The sequence below is a fragment of the Hippoglossus hippoglossus genome, chromosome 10 (genome assembly GCF_009819705.1).
Source record: "Hippoglossus hippoglossus isolate fHipHip1 chromosome 10, fHipHip1.pri, whole genome shotgun sequence".
Lineage (NCBI taxonomy): Eukaryota > Metazoa > Chordata > Actinopteri > Pleuronectiformes > Pleuronectidae > Hippoglossus > Hippoglossus hippoglossus.
In genome coordinates this window covers 11,806,837-11,831,567 of record NC_047160.1, presented here as the reverse complement: position 1 = coordinate 11,831,567, position 24,731 = coordinate 11,806,837, and the positions used below count along the sequence as shown (strand labels likewise).

Sequence of the window (24,731 nt, the reverse complement as noted above, 5' to 3'; positions counted from 1 at the left end):
AGATGCAGCGAGCGGCACTCGGGATAAAGAAGGAGACAGAAAAATGAGGGTGACTAGAAGACAGAGGACGGGGAGATGCAAGTGCAGCAGTTGATGAAGTAGAGTGGGAACCTTGAAAGTGAAAGCTCTCATAGTAAGTGCTTTTCTGAATACAAAACCCCAAAAAACTGTTTCGAGAACATCACGTACACGCACTGGAACAGTGTAATCGACAGACAACACCTCTATTCAGATCAACATCTTTATTCATCTTCTTTTATTTACAAATCCACATAATGCAGTGAATAACAACCAATGCTATTCAATAAAGTTATAGATATTTTTTTTATATAAAACAGAAATTACACAATTCATCTCCTCGCAGCCTCTTCTTCAGGTTGTAAAGTGCATCAGACTGATGAGGCCTCTCTACAAGAGGATGAACAGTTCGATAGTACCAAATTAAGTTTGGACTGTGAGACAGTCATGTGTGAGAACGCAGTGATCACTTTGCAGAATGGTCACAGTATTCAAAACATTTGGATAACTCCTAAAACAAAATATATATATTTTTTAAATCTGCGCCAGAGTGATTGAAACAGTTCCCCATATCATAGCTCTTACAAAGCAAGCTCCAACCACACAGTGTTTTCACTTGGTTGAATCCTTTTTACTAACATGGGATTTACTGTGTTAAACTGTTCGATAGGTCTCTTTGTAGTGTCCTATTGCCTGCATAGGACACAATCAGGTGTAAAAAGAGGTAGGATTTTAAGACTCTATTTCTGCTTTTCTAACGGTGGGTGAAATACATGAGCCAGGATCCCAGCTGCTCCCAGTGCAGCTCTTTGTCACATTTGTAGAACCTATGTACTTACAGCTACACACAAATGTCAGAAAGTCGACTTTAGATGAACTTAAGTTGATGAGACTGCTGATTGAGACCAGATGACTCACATCATTCATGTATGCCCACGCTGAATATATTAAGACTGAAATACATACAAAAATCCTGAAAACAGCACAGTGCAGGCACTTTTTCATTTCCGTCACTTCCAGAGTGGCGGAGCTGCAGCAGCTCGAGCCATTTTGGGACCAGGGAGCCGAGAAGCTGAAGGGATTTTGGAGCTAGTGGGGGACGAGCTTGTGCTGGTGGTCTTGGCAGTTTTATTGCGGGCTGCAGATATGACAGCCGTGCGTATGGTCTTGGCCGTGGTGGAAGATGGACTGTGAGCAGTGTGAGGCTGGGAGGAAACCTGAGTCTCAGAGTGTGGGGCAAGTCGTTTTGACACACGCAGAGGAGACCCTCTGACAAAAGCCTGCTGTGTGCTGCCTGACACCTTCTCTAGAACGGATTTGTCCGAGGCCCTACGGGTCAAGGTGGACTTTACTGGACTCTGTGGCTCACTTACAGTCCTCTCTCGAGTGCTATTGCTTCGTTTCGCCTCTCCCTGAGCGGTGGCAGGCCGAGTGATGGGAGATGAGCGCATTGATATACTGCGAGGATTAGACAGCCGGCTGGGAGTGGAGGGGTTTGTAGGGGCCGGGGTACCATTTGGAGACTCAGTTTTAGAGCGTACCCTGGGAATGCCTGTGTTGCTGGAAGGTCCTGGTCGTGACACAAGTCCCCTTTTGGATCCTATTCCGCTGCGCACGGGGACCTTCATGGTGTGACTCCCATGTGATGCAGGGGACCCTGGAGTTGTCCCCTCTTGAGGGTCAACCTTCCTCTCTTTCCGCCACTTGGAGCAGAGGCTTGGTGCAGGTCGCGGGAGTGGAGAGGTTGGGGGTGAAAAGGCGTCATAGGATCGGAGGCCTTTCACCAAAGTGTGGCACTCCAGCGTTTCACCAACACGGGAGTACGACCTCTCGGGACTGGGCAGGTCAGAGTCCTCCTCTGGCTGCGACGGGCTGAACTCCGGTAAACTGGGGGGCATCCAGCTCTCTCCCACAGGTGTTGGCGCCACTTCTGTATCCGTCTGCTCAGTTAGTCCAGCGTCGGGCAAAGACAGAACAGCATGCGTCTCTGTCATCTGCGACTGTGACTGGGCTTTATCTGGATTATTTACAGATGATTGTGATTGGCTCTCAGATCTCTGGTACCTCAACAGGCGAGGCCGGGCTTCACTATGAGAAAGTATTCCACTCGTACGAACGGACTGGGGAACAGGCTCAGTGACTGAAGAGACATTAGGTTTACTCTGGAGGGAGTGATTATTGTCCGTTAGAGGCGGGCCAAACCTTTGACTAGGAGTAGAGGTTTTAACACACAGGGCAGGTGTTTCAGTGTTTATAGCAGCAGGAATTGTACAGGAACTGTGTGAAGATTCATTGTTCATGGAAGGCATGTGTTCATGTGAAAACTCAGCTTCTTTTTCAAGTTCTGCTTCCTTCGGTTGTCCTGGTGGCACATAGGAAATTCTCTCAGACCCTTGTTTGACTCTGAAGCCACGTCCATTCTGAGAATGACTAAATGTAGCAACAGGCGAATCCTTAACTGCTTCCATGCTCCGACTAGTGGTTTGACTGGGCTGAACCCTGCTCCCTCTGGTCGGTACAGATTCTTGCTCAGTGGGGGAACATGTCCCGTCAGTCTCTGGAGAGCTACAAAGTACTATGGTGTTCTCGTGGTCAGAGGAGCAGTTTGAGTGACAACTGGTCGATGTCGGGCTGCTGCCCAACTCAGGGAAGCTCTTTAGTATGGATGTGCTACAGAGGTGGTTGTCACTGTGCAGTTGGTGTGAATGTCTTCGGGAGTCGAAGCTTCTCAAGCTACGACGACTCCAAGTGTAGCTCAGGTTTTTCTCTAAGAGTTTCTCCAGCTCGTCTTGGTTCTCCTGACCGTGTGGCTCCCTGACCAGACTCAGGCCGAGGTCCAGCCCCGTACAAATCGCCACAGAGCGACGTTTCTCCTTCTCCCCCATCTCGCGCTGACGCTCCAGACGTTTCTGTTCCTTCAGCTCCCGCTCTGCATTCTCCTGTAGAAAAGGGAATCTTTTGTTAAAATTTGTTCAATCTTCACGCTAGGCTCTTAATGAAAACAAATGAGATCAGAAGACTTTTTCTCTAGATCTAACCTGGACAGCTCTTTGGAAGCGGTGACAAAACAAGTGGAAGACCCGGCAAGCCTCCTCAAGTTTGAAAGTGCTGTCGTCCTCACAGAAGAACTCCACCAGAGCCTGACTCGACATCCTCATACCCTCCACTTCATCCTCTGCCTCCTTCAGACGCTCCTCAGCTACCTGCACAAGGACGGAAAGATATTTTACCACTTTTTTCTTCCTCCTTGTTTTTTACCCTTCATGAAAATGCTAAATCACGCGGAAGATCGTTGGCGTGTTGAAAATCTATTCATGTTGTATACCTCCAGGTAAGGTTGTGTGTGCTGCTGAATCTCCGTTTCCGTCCGGATGTTTGCCTTGAGGGCAACCACTCTGCTTTTTAGCTTTGATAAATCCTCCAGCACAGACTCCTCACAAAGCCTGCAAGGGATGAGTACACATGTGATGCACAATTACGTTAACAACTGTATAGACATAGCTGTGTAACATGTCTTGAGAAAGGTTTTTCAACTGAAAATTGAAAAGCAAATGCAAAGTGTGCAGGAGTTTTTCAATCCACTTGGACTTGAGTTGTCAGTTTAAATCCAACAAGAAAGGAAGCAGTAGCTCAAAAATATGCTTCATCTTAAAAAGCAGAAAAGGGATGGTAATTCCTTCACGCCTTGCAGACAACTTTAGCACAGAATGAAGTATCAGAAACTGTGCAAAACTCTCTAGCACAGCTTGAATATTGGCTTGGAGTTTCCATGTTGTCATGACCCACTTTTAATCAGGCAGAAAGCTGATGCTAACAGCTGGGTTCCTCGCCTTGACAGAGAAGGAAAATAGATATGGATTGTGTTTGTTTAAGTAGGAGTAAGATTTTGTCGATATAAGACAGGGCAGGTAGTGTGTTCCAGACTCTGTGACTGTTGGATATGATGGCGACTGAGGTTTGGGAAAAGACTGACCTGGAGGCGGAGCCAACATGGCCTAGTTGGCTGGGAAACGACAGTAAACTCTGGTCCTTTTTCACAGCTTCCTGTGGAGACAAACACAAATGATTATCCAGCTATTGTTTCAAAAAGACCAACACGTCATTTGCGATTGTAGACTAAATCATATGCTCTGTGGAGCAGTCTGGATGGAGGGACTACTGTTCCCTGAACACTCTGTCGTCACAACTTGTTTGTTTCTCACAACAACTCTTAAATACTCCCCCAAATGCTGTCTCTATTAAAAACCCTTTTTACTTTTAGACCCTGTACAGTCCTGGTACTAACATCGATCCTGAGTGATCCTGTCACAAGTTGTCAGCGCTAAATACACATCTTAACACACCCAAGTGCATCCTGAATGCATCTTAAGATCCGATCACTCAGACCACATTAGGACATGGTGTGGGACGCATGTGGCTTCTTTTGCTGTGTGAACACAAATGCATCCTGGGCCACATATGAAGGACCACCTACTTACCAGATGTCCTCTGACGTGCTGCAGTTTAAAGTTTAAAGTTTTTTTTTTATGTTTCTCAGCTCCCATACGTTGTTTTTTGTAGTCACCACCACAAAATCAACACTGATCACCACAGAATGACTGATACCGTTATATAGCTGTGCGCATTCATTCAGTCACTGCTGACTTCAATTGTTCTCCAAACAAAATGACATCAGACACAACTGTGAACTCTAAACTTTACATTTGAACAGTAAATGTTTGTCGGAAATATCCAAATGTTTTGTTTAAACTATTAAATTGATTCAGTGCCTGTGTTGCATTTACACTTCAGTTCTTACCATGGCTACAAAATGCAGCAGATTCATGCCAGGCTTGTTGGCTTTGGTGTCGGCCAGTTTGAGCAGCGATGAGATTCGGAACCCAGCGGCATTCCCCGAGTATCCACCCTGAGAAGCCACGGACAAGGTTAGAATAACACATACACACGTCATGTGACAACTTTAAACAAACAAGACAAAACCCAGGTGCACCGTCAGAGTGACGCCCCTGAACACACACTCAGACCCCTAGTGACTGGTGTATGGTACACAGATTTAAAAAAAGAAAAGAGGGACTGGCTCTGCTTTGTCAAGCTGAAGAAAGGAAAATAAAACAGATAAAATAAAGACGCACTCACAGCGTTCATATAGTTCCCAGCTTTCAGCACCAAACGAAGGATGGAGTGTAATTCTGGACAGCTCAGCAGTTCTAGGAGGGTAAAACACAGATATTCAATATTGTATCACAAGGTTGATGCATAATATCAATTGTACATGCAAGTGACATCAAGGTTTTAAAATACATCAACAACTTTGTTTTGAAGAACTAACGCTCAAATTGGCTGATGAAATATACAAAACATTTTAACTGATAGCAGGTTTCTCCCGAAATCTGTCATTTAATCTGAATTCTAACAATGTTATATAGCGTTTGCATACTGGATCCACATGTCACCACAATACATGGGAGGACTTAAAAGAGAAAATAGGCCGAGATCTTTATAGTGGTGGGCTACACAACTCCCTGCTGTTACTCTACCTCTGGCCGCCTCCCTCAGACATCTGGCTGCCACACACAGAGAGGTCACAGCAGGGTCAAACTCTTGTTGCAGGATCATGGCATCCAGGCGAAGCCGAAAGCTAATGGAACAGGGAAGAGAAAGACGAACGGATGAATGGACAGAGTTGACGACAGAGACAAAAAGGGCACTCCTGATCACTCATCACTTAAACAAGCACATGTCATCGCAAAGTGAAGCCTGTCAGGTGGACAAGTGTCCCATAAAATAAACAGGAAAAAAAGAGGAGTTTTAAAAGCTAAAAACAACTTAATCAGTTGGAAAAGCAGCTTTGGAAAGCAGTTTTCTCCAGATCTGAGGTGGGGTGTACCTTGGAACTTCCACTAGCAGCAACATGAAAAGATCCGGCTCTCCAAGCCAGCTCCGCTCCCCACTAAACCTCCTCAGGCGGGACTCCTGAGAGAGAACAGATGCAGAGTAAAAATCTGGAAAACAGCTTCAATAAAAAGTTTTAAAAAGTCTGAAATGCTAAAAACCCAACATGCCGTTAACAGTCAATTCCAATATCTTTCAGCGTGTTGCTTTGCTGGAAACAGACCACATCATACGACATGGAGTAATGGCAAACTTTTGATCATCCTAACCAGAGCCAGATGATGAGTAAGAGGAGAGGGAGAGGGAGTGGGGGTGGGGTGGGGAGGGGGTCGTCACTGTCGTATTTGTATGCCAAAAAAAAAGGCACTTTACCTCCTCACTGTCGGGGAGCAATTTGCATAGCTCTGCGAGCTTCTCCGCTCCGTAACGGTCCCCAGCACCATGCCTGATATCCTCAACTATCTCTTTAGCAGGCCTGTGGGAAAAAAACAACAACAGCAAACATGTTTTAGTATGACATCATAGCTAACGTGCACATGGGGGTTTGCAGCCTGAGAAAAGGCATGACACCCTCTAAGAAAACTTATTTAAAGAGCAGTATCAGCCCTTTGGTTTCACACAATATTGAGGCTTATCCTGTTATCAGTCACAGCGTCGGGGCAGAGACGGTTGTTCGACGCCACACTGGCGACGCAGAGCGGCATATCCACTGGGCAAATAAAGGGCAGACAGGGAGAGAGGTCGCCAGAAAAGGCCTCGGGGATATCAAGGTGAAAGACCAGAAACTGAGCTGGCTGACTGTTAAGCCCCTGACTTACTTCTTCCGATGTGACACATCTGTCCTTTATTGCAGCACTTTTTCCTTCATCCTCTCCCCTCCCCCTCGTCTCACCGCCCATCGCACACGTTCATAATCCATCATGTCTGCACGCTACTGTGTGTAGCCTTTATTCTCATTCACAGCTCAGCATTCACATTCACATCCGAGTCTTTGACAACAACACATCCACGGTACACTGAGAATATCAACACAAAAAAAGTCTTTAAACACTCTATTATTTGCCTCAACTAGTTCTATAAAAACACAATGCTGAGTGAAATGGCCTATAAACAGAGCTGGGATGAAAAGATTGTGAAAGGGCTGCTGAGACACTGATGACATTATAAAATCGCATTTCTTTAAACTACACCCACATTTGAACATGTATCTCTGCTCACAACAGAAGGCAGATAAGCTCCCAACAAGATGAATGTTTGTGTACAAAAGAGGCTCTCTGCATAATGGCTTCCCGTACAAGTCCTGACAAATCTAGTGCTCTTCAGTTGAACTGGTGGGATGAGAAAATAGCAAACTCAGCTCTTTCTTTCTATTCATTTACATATTTGATTTCTACCAGCACAGGATTCTCTGTATCAGTGATAATGTCTTAGATGCCAATACCTGGCAAACACGCTTAAGAGGATCTGAGGAGATGAATATGACAGTCCACCGGTGGGGTCTGTCTGTCTCTCTCTCTCTCTCTCTGCAGGGGGCTGTATCTTTATCTTTTTACAAGCAGGTGTAAACTCTTGACTCCTAAAGCTATCCACGGCCACTTACCACCACCACCACCACCCCCCCCCCCCCCACCACCACCACCCCCCCCCCCCCCCCCCCCCCCCCCCCCCCCCCCCCCCCCCCCCCCCCATCCCATACCCTCAACCAAAGTCCAGCTGCTCAGGGTGCAACCCTCCCCTGAACCTTTCCCCTGCAATATACTCCAGACTCCTCTCTCTGTCTCAATGAGACTTCACACTTCTGACACACACTGAACACACACACGCTCAGACGCCCATCCGTGCTTGATATATGGCCACACACTCCAGTTCCATCTCAAGTGAGGTTACTGTTCCCCTGGGCCCAGTGGGACACACTTCTGTTTCCTGCACTTAGAACTACCTCCAGCTTTGACTGATGGTGACCTCCAGCAAATGCCAACGAAAAGTTGTAAATGGTCAAGTCTAACAAGGCTGCAACTTACAATTGTTTTCATTAGTGATCAGTCTAGTAATTCATTGTTTAATTTTTCTCCACTCATCGTTCTACCAATGGTTTCTACCCGTTTCTTTATCCAAAGTCTAAAGTGCCTTGAGATAATGTATGTTACGATTTGGCGCTATACAAATAAAATTGAATTCATGAAATGTCAAACTAATTTGTGGAAATGAATGTCCATAACAATTCCTCACAGCTCAATATGACATCTTCAAAATGTCCAATGTCTAACCATCAAACCAAAACACAAAGATTTTCCTTTACAGTGATATAAAATAGAAACTAATGGAATCTTTCCATTGGAGAAGCTGTAACTTGGCTTTTTGGGCCCTTTTGCTCAAACATTATTGATCATTTAAGAGTTGCCAAGCAATCCTTTGTTGATCAAATGACTAACATTTCAGCTGGAGTTAGAAATGAGGAGGCTTACATCTTGAACTGGCGAAGAAATATTCCGATGTTCATACTGCGTTTGGCGTCCAACAGGGAGATCTGTGAAGAGGCAAAGGAAACTGATAAGGGTCTGTCTTCATTTACAGAGAAACATCACTGCCGTCCCCATGATCTGACCTCTTCCAAGCTGTCCTGAGGTGATCTGCAGCGAAGCAGAGAGGAGCGGCGTCTTAGGGTGCTGGTCCTGTCCCGAGGCTTACTGTCCTTCTGACCAAACAGCTCATCCAGAGAGTGGAGGTCGATGGGGAACTCGTCCTCGCCCGGGGCCGCCCCATTCCACACACTCTTCCTCCCCTCCACCTTTTCTATGGGGATACGCTCCCAGTTCAGCTTCCGCAACCGGCTCCGACAGACACTGTCCGCCCTGCTGAAAGGTGAGGAAGATGCAGGTGGAGGTGGGGGAGGAGGAGGTGGTGGCGGCGGCGGTGGAGGTGCTAGGGAAGGCGGCGGAGGGGTGACCAGCACCGGACGTGACTCCATGGCCGTCACTTCCACAGCGTCAGGGGCAGCAGCGGGGTGGGCAGGCACTGTTCCATGAAAGGCAAGAGTTTCCTTGAAGGCCACTGTCAGGTTGATGAGCATAGAGACGGCCTGGGAGCTGGAGGGGGAGGTGATGGCCGACGAACGCTCTCTGCTTAGTCAGACAATAATATTCTCCCTTTCAAGTATGGTTCAAAGGTCCATCGATAATTCCAGCCTAGGGAATAGGACAAGAAAAATGTTAAATCTTGCACAGAAAGACAGTAAATCACAGCTGTCCTACAGGTTTGGCCATATTTAGTAACTCAGGCAGTTTGAAGTGCGGCCAAGGAGCTCACCTGAGCTGACACCTGGCCTGACTTCTCCTTTCATTAGCATTGTTCCACTGCCCTCACTGATCTAACCACTGGTTTCCCCCTAAAATATGTAACCCTTGCTTCAACTTTCAGTGGAAGTTCAAGGCGTTTTTTGGGAAAGTACGATGCCCCCCCCAGCACCACCTCCCTCTGTTGGCCTTTTGAACAGCTTGTCCCATCCTGTTCAGTTTCTCTTCTCCTCACAAATACGCACGCACGCACACACACACCCTTCTAATTAGAATACATGGAGACACCACAGGCAACAGTAAATGATTGGTCAACCACAAGGCTGCGAAGTTGAGGGTCTGCTCCAGAATCCATGACTTTATGATATTCTTAGGGTTAGAGTTAGAGTTATATGCGAGACTCCACATCTGAAAGCCGGTTGCGCACACTTGCACCAGCAAGTTTTAAAGTAGGATTAGTAATGCAGTTTGGGAATGACTCAGAGGATTCAGGTGTCTGGTTCAGGAGGAGGTGGAAGTCTTTTAATCATGACATGGCTTCGCATGTTACCAGAAAACACATCGTCCCCTCTCCTAATCTAGACGTGGATCACACAAGTTTCGGGGGGGGGGGGGGACTTTACAGGGGATGCGCTCCGGTGCCAAACTGTTCCACCGTGCGCCGCAGGAGCGCGCTGCAAAACCCCGCCATCGGGTCATCTCATGCCGCCTCCATCATTTAATGAGATGCGTGTCTTTACAAGCGCAAAGACTCATTTGTCAGATGATATTGCCCAAGTAAAGATACACGTGAACAATAATACAATTTTTTTTAAAACACACACAAAACGCAAACATAACATCGCCAAATTAGATTTTCATTGAGATTATTGCAACAAATTCCGTGTTGACATTTCTGAAATATGATAAAACTATCTCTCCTAACCTCAGACTTGATCCCGCTCTAACCACCATTACATTTAACGTGTCAGTGACAGATCACCACAAGACCGATCACCTCACTCCTGAGCCTGTGATTCAACACAAACTAATCACTTCACTTACCTGCTGTTATTGACTCCTCTTCTCTGTGAGGTAACTCCACAAACACGAACAACAGCCTCCGGTTTACTTAGAGCTTAAGCTTCAATAAATCTTCTCTCAGTAGTTTTTGTTTCGTTTGTTTTATCTCCTTGTTCCTGGCGTCTAGTGCCGCTCCACTCCCAGCAGTCCTCTCGTCCTCTCGTCCTCCTCAACTTGCAGGGGAACTTCCAACACGAACTGCCAGGCGCGCGCAGGCGCGCACCCGCACGCTGATATGCCTTCATTGTTTCCTCCCAGTTTTCCCATGGGCGGATTTTGGGGTTTCAGGTGCCAGAGAGCTCGGTCCTCATGCTATGGAAGACCATTTCCACCGCTTTGTCACCCAACAAATCCTGTAAGCCATTATAATGACGAACTCTCAAAAAAGTGGCAAAAAGAAGGACTTAGCCTAACTCAAAAACGGACTTACTAACTCTAAATAAGGTCTTTCTAACTCAAAAAATGACATACCAACTTTAAGAAATGACATACCAACTCTAAATAAGGTCTTACTAAATCAAGAAATGACTTATTAACTTGTTAAATTACTTGCTAACTGAAAATAAGGACTTACTAACTAAAAATAAGGACTTAATAACTTAAAATTAGTAAGTTAGAAAAAATGACTTACTAATTAAAAAATGACTTACTGACTCAAAATAAGGACTTACTATCACACAATTTCTATTTTAATCTCATATTTTTGATTTAGCATTCATCCTTGATTTCTTTCACTGGCAGAAATGAACCTCCATATTATTCCACTCATCCATGTTTACAGGCTTTAAATTATGTTTTGGTGGAGATCAATGTCTGGCGTGTTTACCAAGTGGGGAAAAATAGATAAAGTTAGAAGATCCTCAAAAATATAGATGACTCAAAGGTTTAAAGTCTTATTTCCGTAATCTTTTGAAATTAATAACCTTGATATCTCATGTAATGTTTTAACACCAATGTTTGACAAGACTGAGATAAGGTTGTAAATGAAAGCTTATACTGTCAGGAGTTGTATGGACAACTCAATAAGTCTCTATTTCAGGCTAATCATCATAGTGGGCAGGACTCTGATCTGTAATTGGTGCAGAAGGCCTTGATCAGGCAAAGAAGAGGCTGCTATTGTGAACCTGAGCGAGGGAGCAGATGGCTATCAGATATGGGAAAGGATGTCCACATCTCCTCCCTGCACCAAGAACTGGGCACCGGTGAAAGCCAAGAGGCCAGAAGTCCCAGTAGGGTGCTGAAATGGCCCCAGGTGCTGGGATGTAGACCCATAACACCGACCTTTCATCCAAGGCGCTGGAGCGTTCTTGGCCCATGTCACCTGGGGCTCCCGAGTCTGGCTCAGGTAGCCCCTCTCACAGGCCACGCTGACAGGCCGTCGTCATCACTTCTTGGGCTGCGGTAATTAGGGGGTTACGACCCAAGAGATCTGGCTATTGTTGGGCCTGTACAGCAGGGCATGCTATAGTGCAACCGTGCCAGAATAAACTCCTCACAGGAAACTTCACTTTCTAGTCAGTCACTTCACTTCTCAGAATACAAGGAAATGCCAGTGTTGAGAGATGGCAGCTTTATAGTCCATAAAGGGCCTGAGCAACCCTGCACAATTCCACATATTATCCTAGAGTTAATGCTACAGGGACATTGTGACAGTGATTAATGGACAGCGAGGAGTTAACATGGCATTCCTCACTTGTTTTACCAAGACGGTCAAATTGCATGGAGACAAAACAGTGTGTGATGTGTTTACTGGCCCACTCACAGCCGGTCCCCCTTTTGCATAACAGTGAGCTACAGAGGCCATGCTGCATTCGGCCAATTCTTTAGTGGATGAATGTGCATGAGGCTGCTCATGTGTAAGGTTCGTGTGTGGGTCTGCGTCACTGTGAGAGGGGATCCATGCATTAAAGTTCGTGCTGCTCAAACAAACCCATTCAGAAAAACATCTCAAAACTGGTGGATCATGAGCTCGACTTTTCTCTGATGTCTTCGAGAACCTCGCTACCTTTTCCTCGAAATTGAGAAATCAGGATTAACACATGAGACCCCAAACGCCAACAAGCCTTTAGAAGCTCGGGTTGCTTAGTTTGATGGGGCGGTTGCAGCCATGCAGCAAGTGTTAGCCCTTCGCCATCTCTCCTTCTTAATCTTACTTTGAAGTTCCAGAAGGGTTACATAAAGGTGAAGGCTATTAGCTCCCTCCTCCCCGAACTTACACACACATAATCACTAGTGCTCTCTCTCTTTCCCTCTCTTTCTTACACACACACATTTACAGGGACAAAAACACAGAATTGTATTTGTTTTACTGAGTACTTTTCCTATGTGGATCAAATTCTCTGCGGTGACCTTTGCTACAGTTGCGTTTTCACACTGCAGAAATGAATCCGGATGTAAAGAAATCAATACAATCGATTTTTTTTGCCCATATAACCCATTTATATTGCGTGCAAACGTGGCTGTAAAACTATTCCATGTGAAACTATTGATAAAACCATATGGGAGCTGAGTGTTATTCCGCCTCTTGTGAGTCTGGTCTGCCTCCTGGGTCTTGGCCATTTCCATGGTGGAGTAAATAGGTCAGTGTGACTGCGACTCTGTGGGGGTATCAAACACATGTATAGACGTGCACCAGCACCTGGGTCTGATCCCAGACTGGGACAGTAGGTCTGGGGGAGGTATTCCTAATCAAAACCAGCTTCCTCAGATAGCTCTCAGTTTCTCAGCTGCACTCCGATCACGTGCAGTTATCTAGAATGGCCTGACAAGGATCTCTGGCTTTGGTCAGACCGCCGGCCTGATAAGGAGAGACAGCAAGAGACAGACAACACAGACGCACTTTAAGTGTCTTGCCCTGTTTTCCCCCAAAATGTATCTTGCGCATAAACACACACATGCACTTACTCTGACTTATATATGACTGCTGCATACATGAGAATGCAAAGTATGTTCACTCCCACAGATACTGTTCTTATGTTATACATGATAGTAAAGGGTTCACAGACAGGTCACTGGATAATGACACAAACATCATGGAGACAGAAAGATGAGAGCGTTGTGAGTCATTCTTGTGTAGAAAAGAAAGGATCTATCTGTCCCAGCGTCTCGTCTCTTAGTCAGAACAGGTTTGTGTGTTTAGAAGTGTCTTTAAGCTTCCTGCACATTGATTACTGAAGAGCTTCCAGTGTGTTCCTTTCTGACAACATAAGCCACCGCTCCTCTGACCTTTATCGAGTGAGAGAGCAGACGAACCTGAGCACAGCTGAACCTAAGATCTCGATTTGTTTTCCTGGACTGTCCTAAGTACACAGCTGATGCGTTGCTTGTTTACCAAGCTGTCTGCTGTTACAACATTTTTAGCACCGAATCCCTGTGTGCGTGTGTCTGTCTGGCAGGTTGTGATAAAGTTACATTCCCCAGGCTGGACGTAGGAGATACTAGTGGAGGGGCTCGTGGTCAGTTAGGTGTGTGTGTGTGTGTGTGTGTGTGTGTGTGTGTGTGTGTGTGTGTGTGTGTGTGTGTGTGTGTGTGTGTGTGTGTGTGTGTTTGCAAATTCAGCTCAGCAGGGTGGCAGGGAAGGTGAGGAGCTTGTGGTCAGTTGTCCTTGGGGGGCTGGATCGACCGTGTTTGTCTTTGCACATCTGGCCACTAGAGCCACTTCCGACTCCAATTAGGATTTCCTGAGGCTCAATAAAGGGGATTATTGGCCTGCAAAAACACTAGGCCAGACTCTCCCACCCTCAGTCGCCTTCCTGCCCCAGCTGCTACGCTCATTACACCAGTCAGAACTACAGTCGCACTCCACTAGAGGCTCACAATGACACGGTGACATAAAGCGACATAGACGTATCATCCCATTTCGTCCCCCTGCTTTTCTTGCATCTCCTCTCTTTGTTTGCGAGATTTAAGACCCCTCTTATATTTGATCCCTGGTTTAGACTCTCCTCATATGTGAAATGAATCAAGTGCTGCATAAATGATGTCAGAGAACCAACGGAAAGTCGAATTTTTCCCTAACTGGCCGATGTGAGACCACAAGATTCTGTGTGGACCAAGCTGTGGTCGGGCACAAAGCCCTGGTGCAGAGAGCAGGGGAGCTGGGCTGCGTCGATAGGGGGTCCTGAGCGGCTGCTTGTGTGGCAAGAGTGATCACACAGTTAATATTCAAAGGGCTGGGCCTGTTGTAAAGAAGCCACTAAATGGGGGTTGACAAAGCGCATCGTACTGACAAAGGCTCCTTCCTAAGTAGGCTGTGTATATAGCAAGGAGCGCAGTGAACGGACGGGCTTTTCTGGGGTGGTCATGTATGGAGTCTATAGTGAGTTATTAAAGCAGTTCCTCCTGCTCGTCCTCCCCCAACATCACCAGCCCAGTTACTCATTCTTTGTTTCATGTCTCTTTGGCTTTAAATTAGTTTTTTTTATTTTTATTTTGGCACGAAACTCTAGATTCTGGTGCATCTTATTGCATATGTAAGTGCATTTTTTGAAATCAGAAGTGATGGTTAAATACAGACTGTAATATTTATTTTTCTTTTATTGCAATGAAAGCATTCCGATCAACGGCATTATTTCCCCTAGTTTCCATTTGAGTAATGATTATAACTTCTACGTGCTTCATGTTGAGTATAGCCTTGCAAATTCCCTTCTGCATCAGCACGCACACACACAGTTACTTCAGCCATCTAAACCTAATTATTCTCCCCCTGCTTCTCTGTGCCAACAAGTGATGTCACCCACAGAAGAGAGGAGAGGAGAGGAGAGGAGAAGAGAGAAGAGGAGAGGAGAGGAGGAGAAGAAGAAAGGAGAGGAGAGGTTAGCAAAGAAGGAAAATGAGGGGGGACCCCAAGAGCTTGGCTGGCCCCTGTGTTGGGGCTGCAGGGATTAACCAGCCTGCTTTGCCGCTGAACCCACAGGATCCAGCCCCCTTCTTTTCTGCTCCTTTTCCGACTCCGATAAACATTCAGCCAACCCATTTAAGGCTGAAAGGAAAAACATGGAGGAGCTATGAGGGCCAGGCCCTGAGGCGACTCCCTCTGGGATTAACCTGCGTGCACCTCTCTTCCCATCATCTCCCCTGGCATTCACTTGACCTGCGCTGAAACCTATTCATCCACACTAAACTGTTGCATAACAATGCGGTCTGCCTTTTGCTGCAGCACTGAAGCTTTTGGTAAAACAAGGCACTCCTGGGCCCCCAAACCCTGTGCCCAAGGTCCAATTTCTCGTGTTGTGGGGGAACCTTTGGCAGCTAGAGCTGTTGTGTGAGTGACCGGACATGTGGGACACACGTCAGAGTGGAGCCTGGAATTAATGAGTGGCACGTAAGATGTGAAATTAGTCATAGGAAAAGGTTAAACAATCAATTAGAGAATTTGAGATATACACTTGTTTGCTTTCTTGCCCAGAATTAGCTAAAATGATCCACCACTCCTTTAACTGAAGCTGTCAATATTTTGACTTGATGTCGTTTTCAGACATGAACTCTGGAAAATGTCTGGAAAATTGGTACCGGACATTTTCCGGACTTTGCCCATCACATGTGAAGAACGCAGCAGGAGATTATCCAAGTCAGACACATTAACAACAGCAGGAAAATGTCTGGAACATTCAGGCGTGGTTTGGCATCTGGGTATATCATTCAAGAGGCAGGACATAATGCAAAAATTCCACTGCGGAAATCATGTATTTTCCCTCACGGCACATTTACACTTGCGTCAGCCCTTATCGCCAAAGGTTCTTGAATCACACTGTCTTTCCAAGTTGACATCTTTGTCTTCCACATGTATGGCGCCTCTTTTTGGTGATTCTTTTATTTAGTTTAGCGTCTGTTACGTGTTAGAGACATCATCAACACACCCACTCGCTGGAAGGGAATTTTCCAGACATTTTCCTGCTGTACTCTCACTTGGGCTCACTTTGACATTTTCCAGACATTTTACTCGGGGGCTAAATGTTCCGGATAATGTCCAGAGCAACAGACTCTGACATTTGTGCTCTCACGTGCACCTCCGGATAATTTCTGGAAAATATCTTGAGTTCAGTGCATATATGAAAGTAGTTTTTGTTGCTGTGGTTGTTCATGGGCCAAGAAATGGAGTATAAACACCGGTATTATCAGACATTGTCATTTTACACATCGGTTTTTGTATATGATAAACAAACAGATCTGCGTTAATTAACAAGGTTTAAAGGTGTTGCAGATTTGGTTACCTTCAGGCAGTGCTAGGCAGGCTCTTACCCTTTGTTTTCTGTCTTTATGCTAAGCTAGCCTCACAGAAAGACATATAAGAGCTTCAATCTTCTCATTTAAAGCAAATACAGGTCTTTCCGAAAAAGTTGAAGTATTCCTTCAAGTGTTGCTGAGAGTATGAAGTTGTCTCTGACTTGGGGGCCCGCTGGTCTCTCTTAAACGTGACAAAGACAGCCTCTGTCAAAGGCAACAGCAGTTAACATCACCTCTTAAAGGACAAGATGATCTCAAAGCCACAGAAGGAGACGGACAAAATCAGGCAGAAATGACTTAATGTGGGTCAGATAAATGGGAAGACAGCATGGGGTTCATTCTGCGCTCTGGAAATCACGTGCAAAGCCTCTCTCCCTTCCTTCCTCTCGCTCTCTGACACATGGAGATCTGGCATGTTTGGCACGGAGAGAAAAGAGCGGTAACAAAAGGATGGGCGACCAATGCAGAGTTGTGATGGCCAGCTGAGTTATTTGGTCAAAACCCAGTAAAATGGAAGGACAGGCTGTTGCTAGGCTGTGCTGTGAGAAAGGGAGAGCACTCTGGGGGTGAGCTCACTGAAAAGAACCAGGCCTCTGTTTACTCACACAGATATTCCACTTTAGGAGCTCTGCAATCAGCACCAATTAGTAGTATTACCCACTATTACCTCCTATCACTCTCTTTGAGCCTTCATTAACCACTCAACCTGTTGAAGGGGATCTTAAGAACTTACCAAGAGGTTGGGAGGAGGCCCAAGTAGGACTGAGTGATGGGTGTAAAAGACTTGAACTCCAGAAAATTGGGTCCGCACATTTTCCGGACACAGCAGGAGATTGTCAGACGCATACCCAACAACAGGAAAATGTGGGTAAGGCATGCAGGAGGCAGAACATGACGTATAAATTCTGCTGCTGAAAGTACAGTGTTTTTGTTTGCAGCTCATCAACACCGACGTCAGCCCTTATTAACAAAAGTTCTTGAATTTCACCTATTCCAAGTGGACATCTTTGTGTGGCACCTCTTTTTCATTCCCATTCTTCCAGTTTTGCATTGGCCTCATGTTAGAAACTCACATGGGCTCACTCTAATATTTCCTGGACATTTTACTGGGGGCTGTCTTGGACATTTGCGTTGTCACATACAGCCCCTCTGGAAATTTTCAAGAGGAGCTCAGCAGCTGAAGATAGTGGACCTGGAAATTTACGATGCCCTGAATATGTTTTTGTAACTTGCATTATTACATATAACTGCACTTAAAAATGACACATATCCACACCCTGTTCAAACCACTCCCTATTGTCTGCTTACACTCAACAACTACACAACTCTGAATCTACAGTCAGCTGTTTGCACACTGTACTTTCATGGCTTTGGACAAAATGTGAAAGTGTCGAATCAAAGGTCCACACTGAGTGTCAGAGTAATGACCTCTCTGTTCTTGACAAAACACCACACACCAAAACACACAAATACTCACACTGAGGACAAATCGCACCCCTGTTTAACCCCTGTGTAATACTTACAGGCCACAATGGGCAAAACCCCAGGAAATATATGGTTCTATGTAAATGATATATGTAAATATGTACAAATATTTAAAGTTTAAAAAAAGAAGTCGATATTCTATACTTCTAATAGTTTTCTTATTGCCAGCAAATCAAAACGGGTTGATCCTGCTAACAAGAATGATTTATCTGTTTTTGTTTTTGATTTAATGTTGATTCTAGTCATTCTCACATTCATTGCATAATACTCAAAAAGACACTGTTTTGTCCTGCTTGGCAAATCTTTGTTTCCAGCTGTTTCCACACGTTTTGAGAAAGTGAAACAATATATTTGCGATCCGATTTCAAAGATTTACACCTTCTGAGAGGATTAGTAAAACACACAAACTATGCAGCGCTGTTTACTCCTCACGTGTACACCACAGCAGCCTCTGGCTCCGTGTTGTGAAAACTTAGGATGGGCTCCGCAGGAGACAGACTCAAAGGATTAGCTTGGGCCGGCCCTACGCAGAAACCACAAAGAGAGAGAGAGAGAGAGAGAGAGAGAGAGAGAGAGAGAGAGAGAGAGAGAGAGGAAGCAAAACAGAGAAAGAAAATGGAAACCCTGTTAAGATATATGTGTCGAATCCCTAGAGGCCAATGTCTTGTTTGAAGAGCCCTGAGGTTAAGGTCAGAGGTCACAGGTTAGGCTCAGAGGTTATCAGCGCCTGTTTGGGGTTAACTGCGATTGTCCGAGTTGATGAGCACTCCTCCAGTTAAATGGATTAACCCAGTGAAGGTATTCAGGGGTTACAACCAGAGTGCATGCCCACACAGCCTCACAGATACAAAACACAGAGCGTATACACTTTGGCCTTTTTGCGCAGATATATCGTACACTGGCAGACACACGCGGGGGTTCGTTGTGTCTGTTGTTGCTCGGGGTGTGGTCCAATGTGGAGCTGGGGTGTGAGAGGAAGTCCATGGGGAGCAGAAGTGTTGAACCCTGTCATCCTGTTGTTACTGGTCACACCTGCCTGTTGTTCCCACACAGTGTGAAGAGTTAACAGGAGGTGCTGTGGTTGTGTATTTGAAAGCCATGAGGTTCAACATATAGGAACCAGGTAATTAGGACGATGTAATGATAACTCATTTCTGAGAGGCCCAGGGGATTTACAGAGCACATGCAGCTACAACAACCCCCACTCCCGCAATACACACACACACACACACACACACACACACACACACACACACACACACACACACACACACACACACACACACACACACACACACACACACACACACACATGCATATACACAGACGCACACGTAAATGATAATGGTTGTTTTACACCTCTTTCATTCAGCAAGCTGGGGGATGTACTACAGTGTAGCTCTTAGTGGTCCCCCAACTGTGACCTGAGGAAGTGGTGAGGAGGAGGAGGAGGAGAAGGAGGAAGAGGAGGAGGAGGTGGTGTTAAGAATAGAAGGAGGGATGAGAGGAGAGAGGCAATAACTTAAAGGGTTAGAAAAAGAAAAAGCTTCGTATACCTTCCCCTCACTGGCCTAAATCCAAGGCACCACATATTTGACCTACTCCTTTGTGTATTCACTTGTTTTCATCCAGAATCACTTCTGTACATTCCTGGAGTAAGTGCATTTGACTGAAGCTATTTGCAGAAGTGAAAAGTAATCAGGTACAAATCGATTTTTCAGGTATCTGTACTTTACTTTAGTAGACTTTTTATTTTTACTCTCTACATTTTAACCCTATCTCTCCTCCATACATTTTCAAAACAGGCTTGTTTCTGTGTGGGTCGCGGACTTCCCCATAATCAAGACAGATTTCAACCTAAATGGACAACAACACAGAAACGACGGTTCCTTATCTATCCGTGCATATTACGCACAACATATAAAGCAAGCCGTAAAAGACTTATCCAGACGAATCAGACCAGCGAGGGAGACTCGACCAAGGGGATGGGACTGACTCAGCACACATGTCATATGTGATAAGGAGGAACAACATAGACGAACGTGAAGAATCAGCCATCACTTATAATGTCTAAACTAACTTCCACAATGAAGCAGAAAACATACCCCATCCCTGGCCTTATTCAAATTAAGAATACCTCATTCAACACATTGGGATCATTTCCAGTGCAGTTCAATATTCTTCAAACTATATTGATGTCACATGAGTCTCAGTTTGCTTTGCACAGATACAGACAGTAGACGGGAACTTTTTACTTCAACTTACACTTGAGTAAAGTGATTGAATCAGTATTTATACTTTTACTTGAGTTTTTAACACAAGTACTTCGACTTGAGTAAAGAATGTGTGTACTTTTGCCACCTCTGGCTATTTGTCAGAAGTGCAGCCACCACACATCACATCAGCCCAGTCACAGCAGTCCTGTCCATGAAAGACACCCGTCTCTGCTTCGACTTGGCAAACATCATTATTTTGGTCCTTGTCGCACTGGAGACCCCACGGTGAATTCTGTGTATTTTCGGCCCACATCAGTCATCTCCAGTGACCCGCAGAGGTGTCGCACATGGGACACGGCAGTCATAAGGTCCAGCTCTGGCTGACTGGTGCTGTGATCAAACATAAACAGAGCACGCCCGATTACTTCCATAGGACTCGGTGACAATGTGGACATCAAAGTAGAGATGGGTGCCACTATGTTGAATGTCAGAGCTGTAGGGTCCAGGGGCACAGATCTGGGCACAGAGCGGGTCTTTCATAGCGGGCACCCCGATTCCTGACTGACATGGAAGTTCTTTTGAAGTGCTGTTTGGTGAGGCCTAAACTCCAACGCTGGTTAAACGTGTTGAAATGGATCCTTTGTGTTCCTGCTCTCGGATCCCATTCCCCCCATATATGTTACACAATGTTTGATCTTTACTGATCACAGGGAGATGTGTGGAGGAGAGGCTTATATATAGAATTGTAATGACATGTTTGAGTCTTAATGTTAATTCTGTGCTTGACATGGGTGTAAAAACAGGGGAGGGCCACAAATTGTGCGGCCACAGTGCTCCATAGGCAATAATAACACAGTGCACATAAAAATAGCAGATAAGGTAGAGGTACTTATTACAACTGACAGAGATAATAAAGTCTGCTGGGCAGTGTGATGCTCTGGTCTTTCTCTGGCAGAGCCGATTATAAATAAGCAAACTTGTGACAAAACATACCCTTGCATATTTTTTAACATAAGTATGTTAAATGAAACAAATGTGTCTTGAGAGTGTAACAGACATGGTATAATGTGCTGCACATTTGCATGACTTCCATATAACCATTCATGCAATAGTCCCTTTTTCACTCCCAGTTTCCCCAGGTGCACTCGGCAAGTCTTGGCTGGGTAATACTAATTAAGAGATCGTTGGTTTCAGCATTGTGTTTCACACGAAGGGAATTTGCTCCAAACCAAACCCATGCCTTAAAACAGGCCTGCACACACCGCATAAAGCCGGAATGTCTGACTTGCTGGTTATACCACTTCACTACCACCATTTTTTTCATCCTTCCATTTGACAATATTATGGTTACACAACTACAACAACAGTTCCAATAATGACATTGCCAATAATAAAACAAGAAAAACTGGATATTAATTCACGAGAGTCATAACAAGTAAAACAACAGACTGTATTTAAAGATGGACCACGCGTCCCCACTTCCTCCCACTATCTAGAAATGAAGATAATATATCGTGGACAAGAATGTCCAGTAGTGATTGCATTGTGGGGCTGCGGTAATGAGGTATCACCAATACACAAGCTCAACCAATTGTGAGTCAGTCTGAGCTGTCAATCATGACATCTAATCCTGTTTTTGTAGCATCAATATTTAGTAGAAAAAATTGCACTTGGACAAACATCACTGTGATAAGAATTACCTACAAAAGACTGTACTTTAACTGTTTAACTATTCACGGGGTCCATGTCCCATCCACTAACATGAAGGAGGCAGGATTTACTGCAGACAGACACCAGGTGGCGATCGAGACACTTGGCTTCACTTTTGGGGCGCCGTCATGTCATCCATCTTTACATTCAATCTAAGGTAAAACATGATGTGTGAAACAAAAAACAGTGAGGTACTGTATGTACATGACATTTTTCATTACCAGTCAAATGTTCAAAAACCTGTACACCGTCATAATAAATGCTTGGACATCTTAATTTTATCTATTCTATTCATGCCTTCTGTTGCCCTCTCACTATGTATGAATTAGTCTGTAGTTCCTGTTTCTGTGGCCAGCCGCACTGTTCATAGCAAACATGACAACAGGGCGGCCACAGTCTCCATTTTCCTTCAGCTAAGTGTTTCACTATCTGGACTTCAAAGTGACTAAACGTTAGGGTCAACATTTGTTATCTGTCATTTCCTGCTGTTGATATATTATGTTCTCATTTGGAGAAGCTGGAACGGCCGACATCCTTCATACTTCACTTGGTTGTGTTTTTCTCCTGTTTTAGGTGAAAAAATAATGGCCCTTATCTGGAAGAAACATGCTCTCACATGGTCGAGTCAGTGCTGCAGTCTGAGCCAATATTCATTTCTAAATGTACTTTCACTTCCCTTCTTATGGCTGTTAATCTCCCTTTCACAGCTGGGCCTTCAACACCTTCCAACAACAACATGAGGGCAGGCCCATGAATACTAATCTCTGGACTGCTGCCTGCAACTGACATTTTGGATTCAATTAGCCAATACGTAAATACACAAACATACCAAGAGGCTACTGCAGGACTATGCTGAACGTTGTTAGCTACATTAGCCAAAATGTTAGCTAGCTAACGTTACGTTTGGCCATTCTTCATATTCTCATGACTCATGAGTTTAGCATGTTAAATTTTGATCATTGTGATAAAATACTGATTTGAGAAATTAGCTTCCTTAGCATAACAGTTATAATAATTAATATCTTATGTTGTGTAGTACAGGTCATGAATCCCACCTACTCCGTGTTAGAGGTTTGAACATGGACCAAAATACATTGCGTCATCCATCTTCATTTATAGTGTGTGCATGTGACACGAAATACAATAATACTTTATTTATTGTTGCTAGCTACATATCGGCTAGTTTATTTCGATTATTACGTTATTTACAATACATGTGTTATCAATATACATTTGAGCTCTCTGTAAAGAGTCCAGGTCAGCTTTAGTGACTGGAATAAGGCAGGGAAATCTCAAGTGTAATAAATAACATGTAGGAAAATGAATAAATAGTATAGTATAATAACAGCTGCATTTCATTTAAATGTGTCAGTATCTCCAAGTTTTGTGCAATAGTTCACTGGCCTGGCTTATTGAGACACTTGGATGGAATAGAGCCATTACTTATACTATTACTTCCACCTGTGCTTTTGATGAGTCAAACTGAGCACTGTGAAAAAGGCCAGTTGTTCTGTGGGGAATCTGACATAAAACCTAAGGAATGCATTAGCCTATCAGATTATATGATCAGGACAACACCACTCAGCCTGTAGCAAGACTATAGAAATGCGTTCACATGCAATAGCAGTAAAATCACATTTGCAATTAATATTATCAAAATAATAATTTATGTTACTCATTTGACTTGTGCTGCATATTCTATAACAACTGTCTGCAGTATACATTATACGGCCCTCAGTGGGTTCATTGAATGCTTATAAACTGAATCTATATTAATATGTAATAGACTAGCGATGCAAACACATAGTGAGTAATTGTAACTTGATAGGTGATTAAAGACTTGGAGTCTGCAACTCTGTGACTGGGATGTCAAAGGTCACTTACCCCACCACTCCCCATGACCCCTGTTTCTGCACCAGCAACCTCTGACCTTCCCCCCCCCCATGTTTCCCCCTGGGTCCCATCTCTCAGCGGGGCTGTCTCCGAGGAGAGACCCTGAGCTGTGGAGAAGAAGAGTAAAGATCACTCAAGAATACAGAGCTGCTAATGAGGGAGGTAAGACTTTAGTGCAACACCTGTAGCTTTGTGTAGAGGCATGATTCTCAACACCTTCTGACAGATTTCAGAGGAGTATTGTATGCTCACCAACATACCGATCACCAGTTCTACTTCTTCGTAGAAATCATGCAACAAAAAAAAAGAGTGCCCGACCTTGGGCCCAGTTTTATATCCTCGTTGTTTCACTTTTCAGTCAATAGAGTCAGCAAGACAAAAGTCCCCTGTAATTCCTGCCATTGTTTTGGGGGAGATAACACAGGAAAAAGAGAGGATGTAATCCTCTGAATCTGAACAGTTTTCAGATAAATCAAAAATAAATAACTCTCTCTTGTTGTGACTTTCCATTCTGTGGATGTTGTAGAGATGAAAGTTTGGAAATTATCCCTTGGAATTACCAGTATTATTAGAAAGTACAGTAGATTTCACAAGTCTCTCCTCCCTTGGTGGCCTTTGCCCCTGAGGGTTTCTCCACCGCAGCTGTTTCTGAATACTGTCCCATGCCATCTACTCCCTGTCTACACTTTTAACCTGGACGACTACAACAAGAATAGTACAGATCGTTTTCCTAAAGATTTAAACTCATATGCTCAATTAAACATTTTTTTATTTCAAATATAATTGTTGTTGTATATGCCTAGTAAGGGGTCTCAAAAGAGTTTAGTTTTGCCATGATTTGATTAAGTCAATATGTTGTGCCAAAGGGGGTGTGACTTTGAGTAGATAATGACATAATCCCTGTCTACGTGAATTGAACAGCCCAGTTTCAACAAAG

The 24,731-nt window shown here is 44.6% G+C and overlaps 1 protein-coding gene across 2 annotated transcripts; it reads right to left on the bottom strand.

Annotated features, from left to right (window-relative positions):
* Nucleotides 1-231: 231 nt before the first annotated feature.
* fhdc2 (FH2 domain containing 2) lies at nt 232-17,348 on the bottom strand. Of its 2 annotated transcripts, none has more exons than XM_034597496.1 (12): nt 17,224-17,348; nt 8,516-9,095; nt 8,376-8,437; nt 6,283-6,385; nt 5,906-5,991; nt 5,556-5,656; nt 5,155-5,225; nt 4,817-4,924; nt 3,992-4,062; nt 3,344-3,461; nt 3,057-3,221; nt 232-2,957 (listed from the first exon to the last, which is right to left on the bottom strand). In XM_034597496.1, the coding sequence occupies exons 2-12, from the start codon at nt 8,978-8,980 to the stop codon at nt 1,029-1,031; spliced, it is 3,279 nt and encodes a 1,092-aa protein (XP_034453387.1). In that variant the 5' UTR covers nt 8,981-9,095; nt 17,224-17,348; the 3' UTR covers nt 232-1,028. The 2 variants fall into 2 exon arrangements, with proteins under 2 accessions (XP_034453387.1, XP_034453386.1); XM_034597495.1 differs by lacking the exon at nt 17,224-17,348 and adding an exon at nt 10,248-10,662.
* Nucleotides 17,349-24,731: the final 7,383 nt, after the last annotated feature.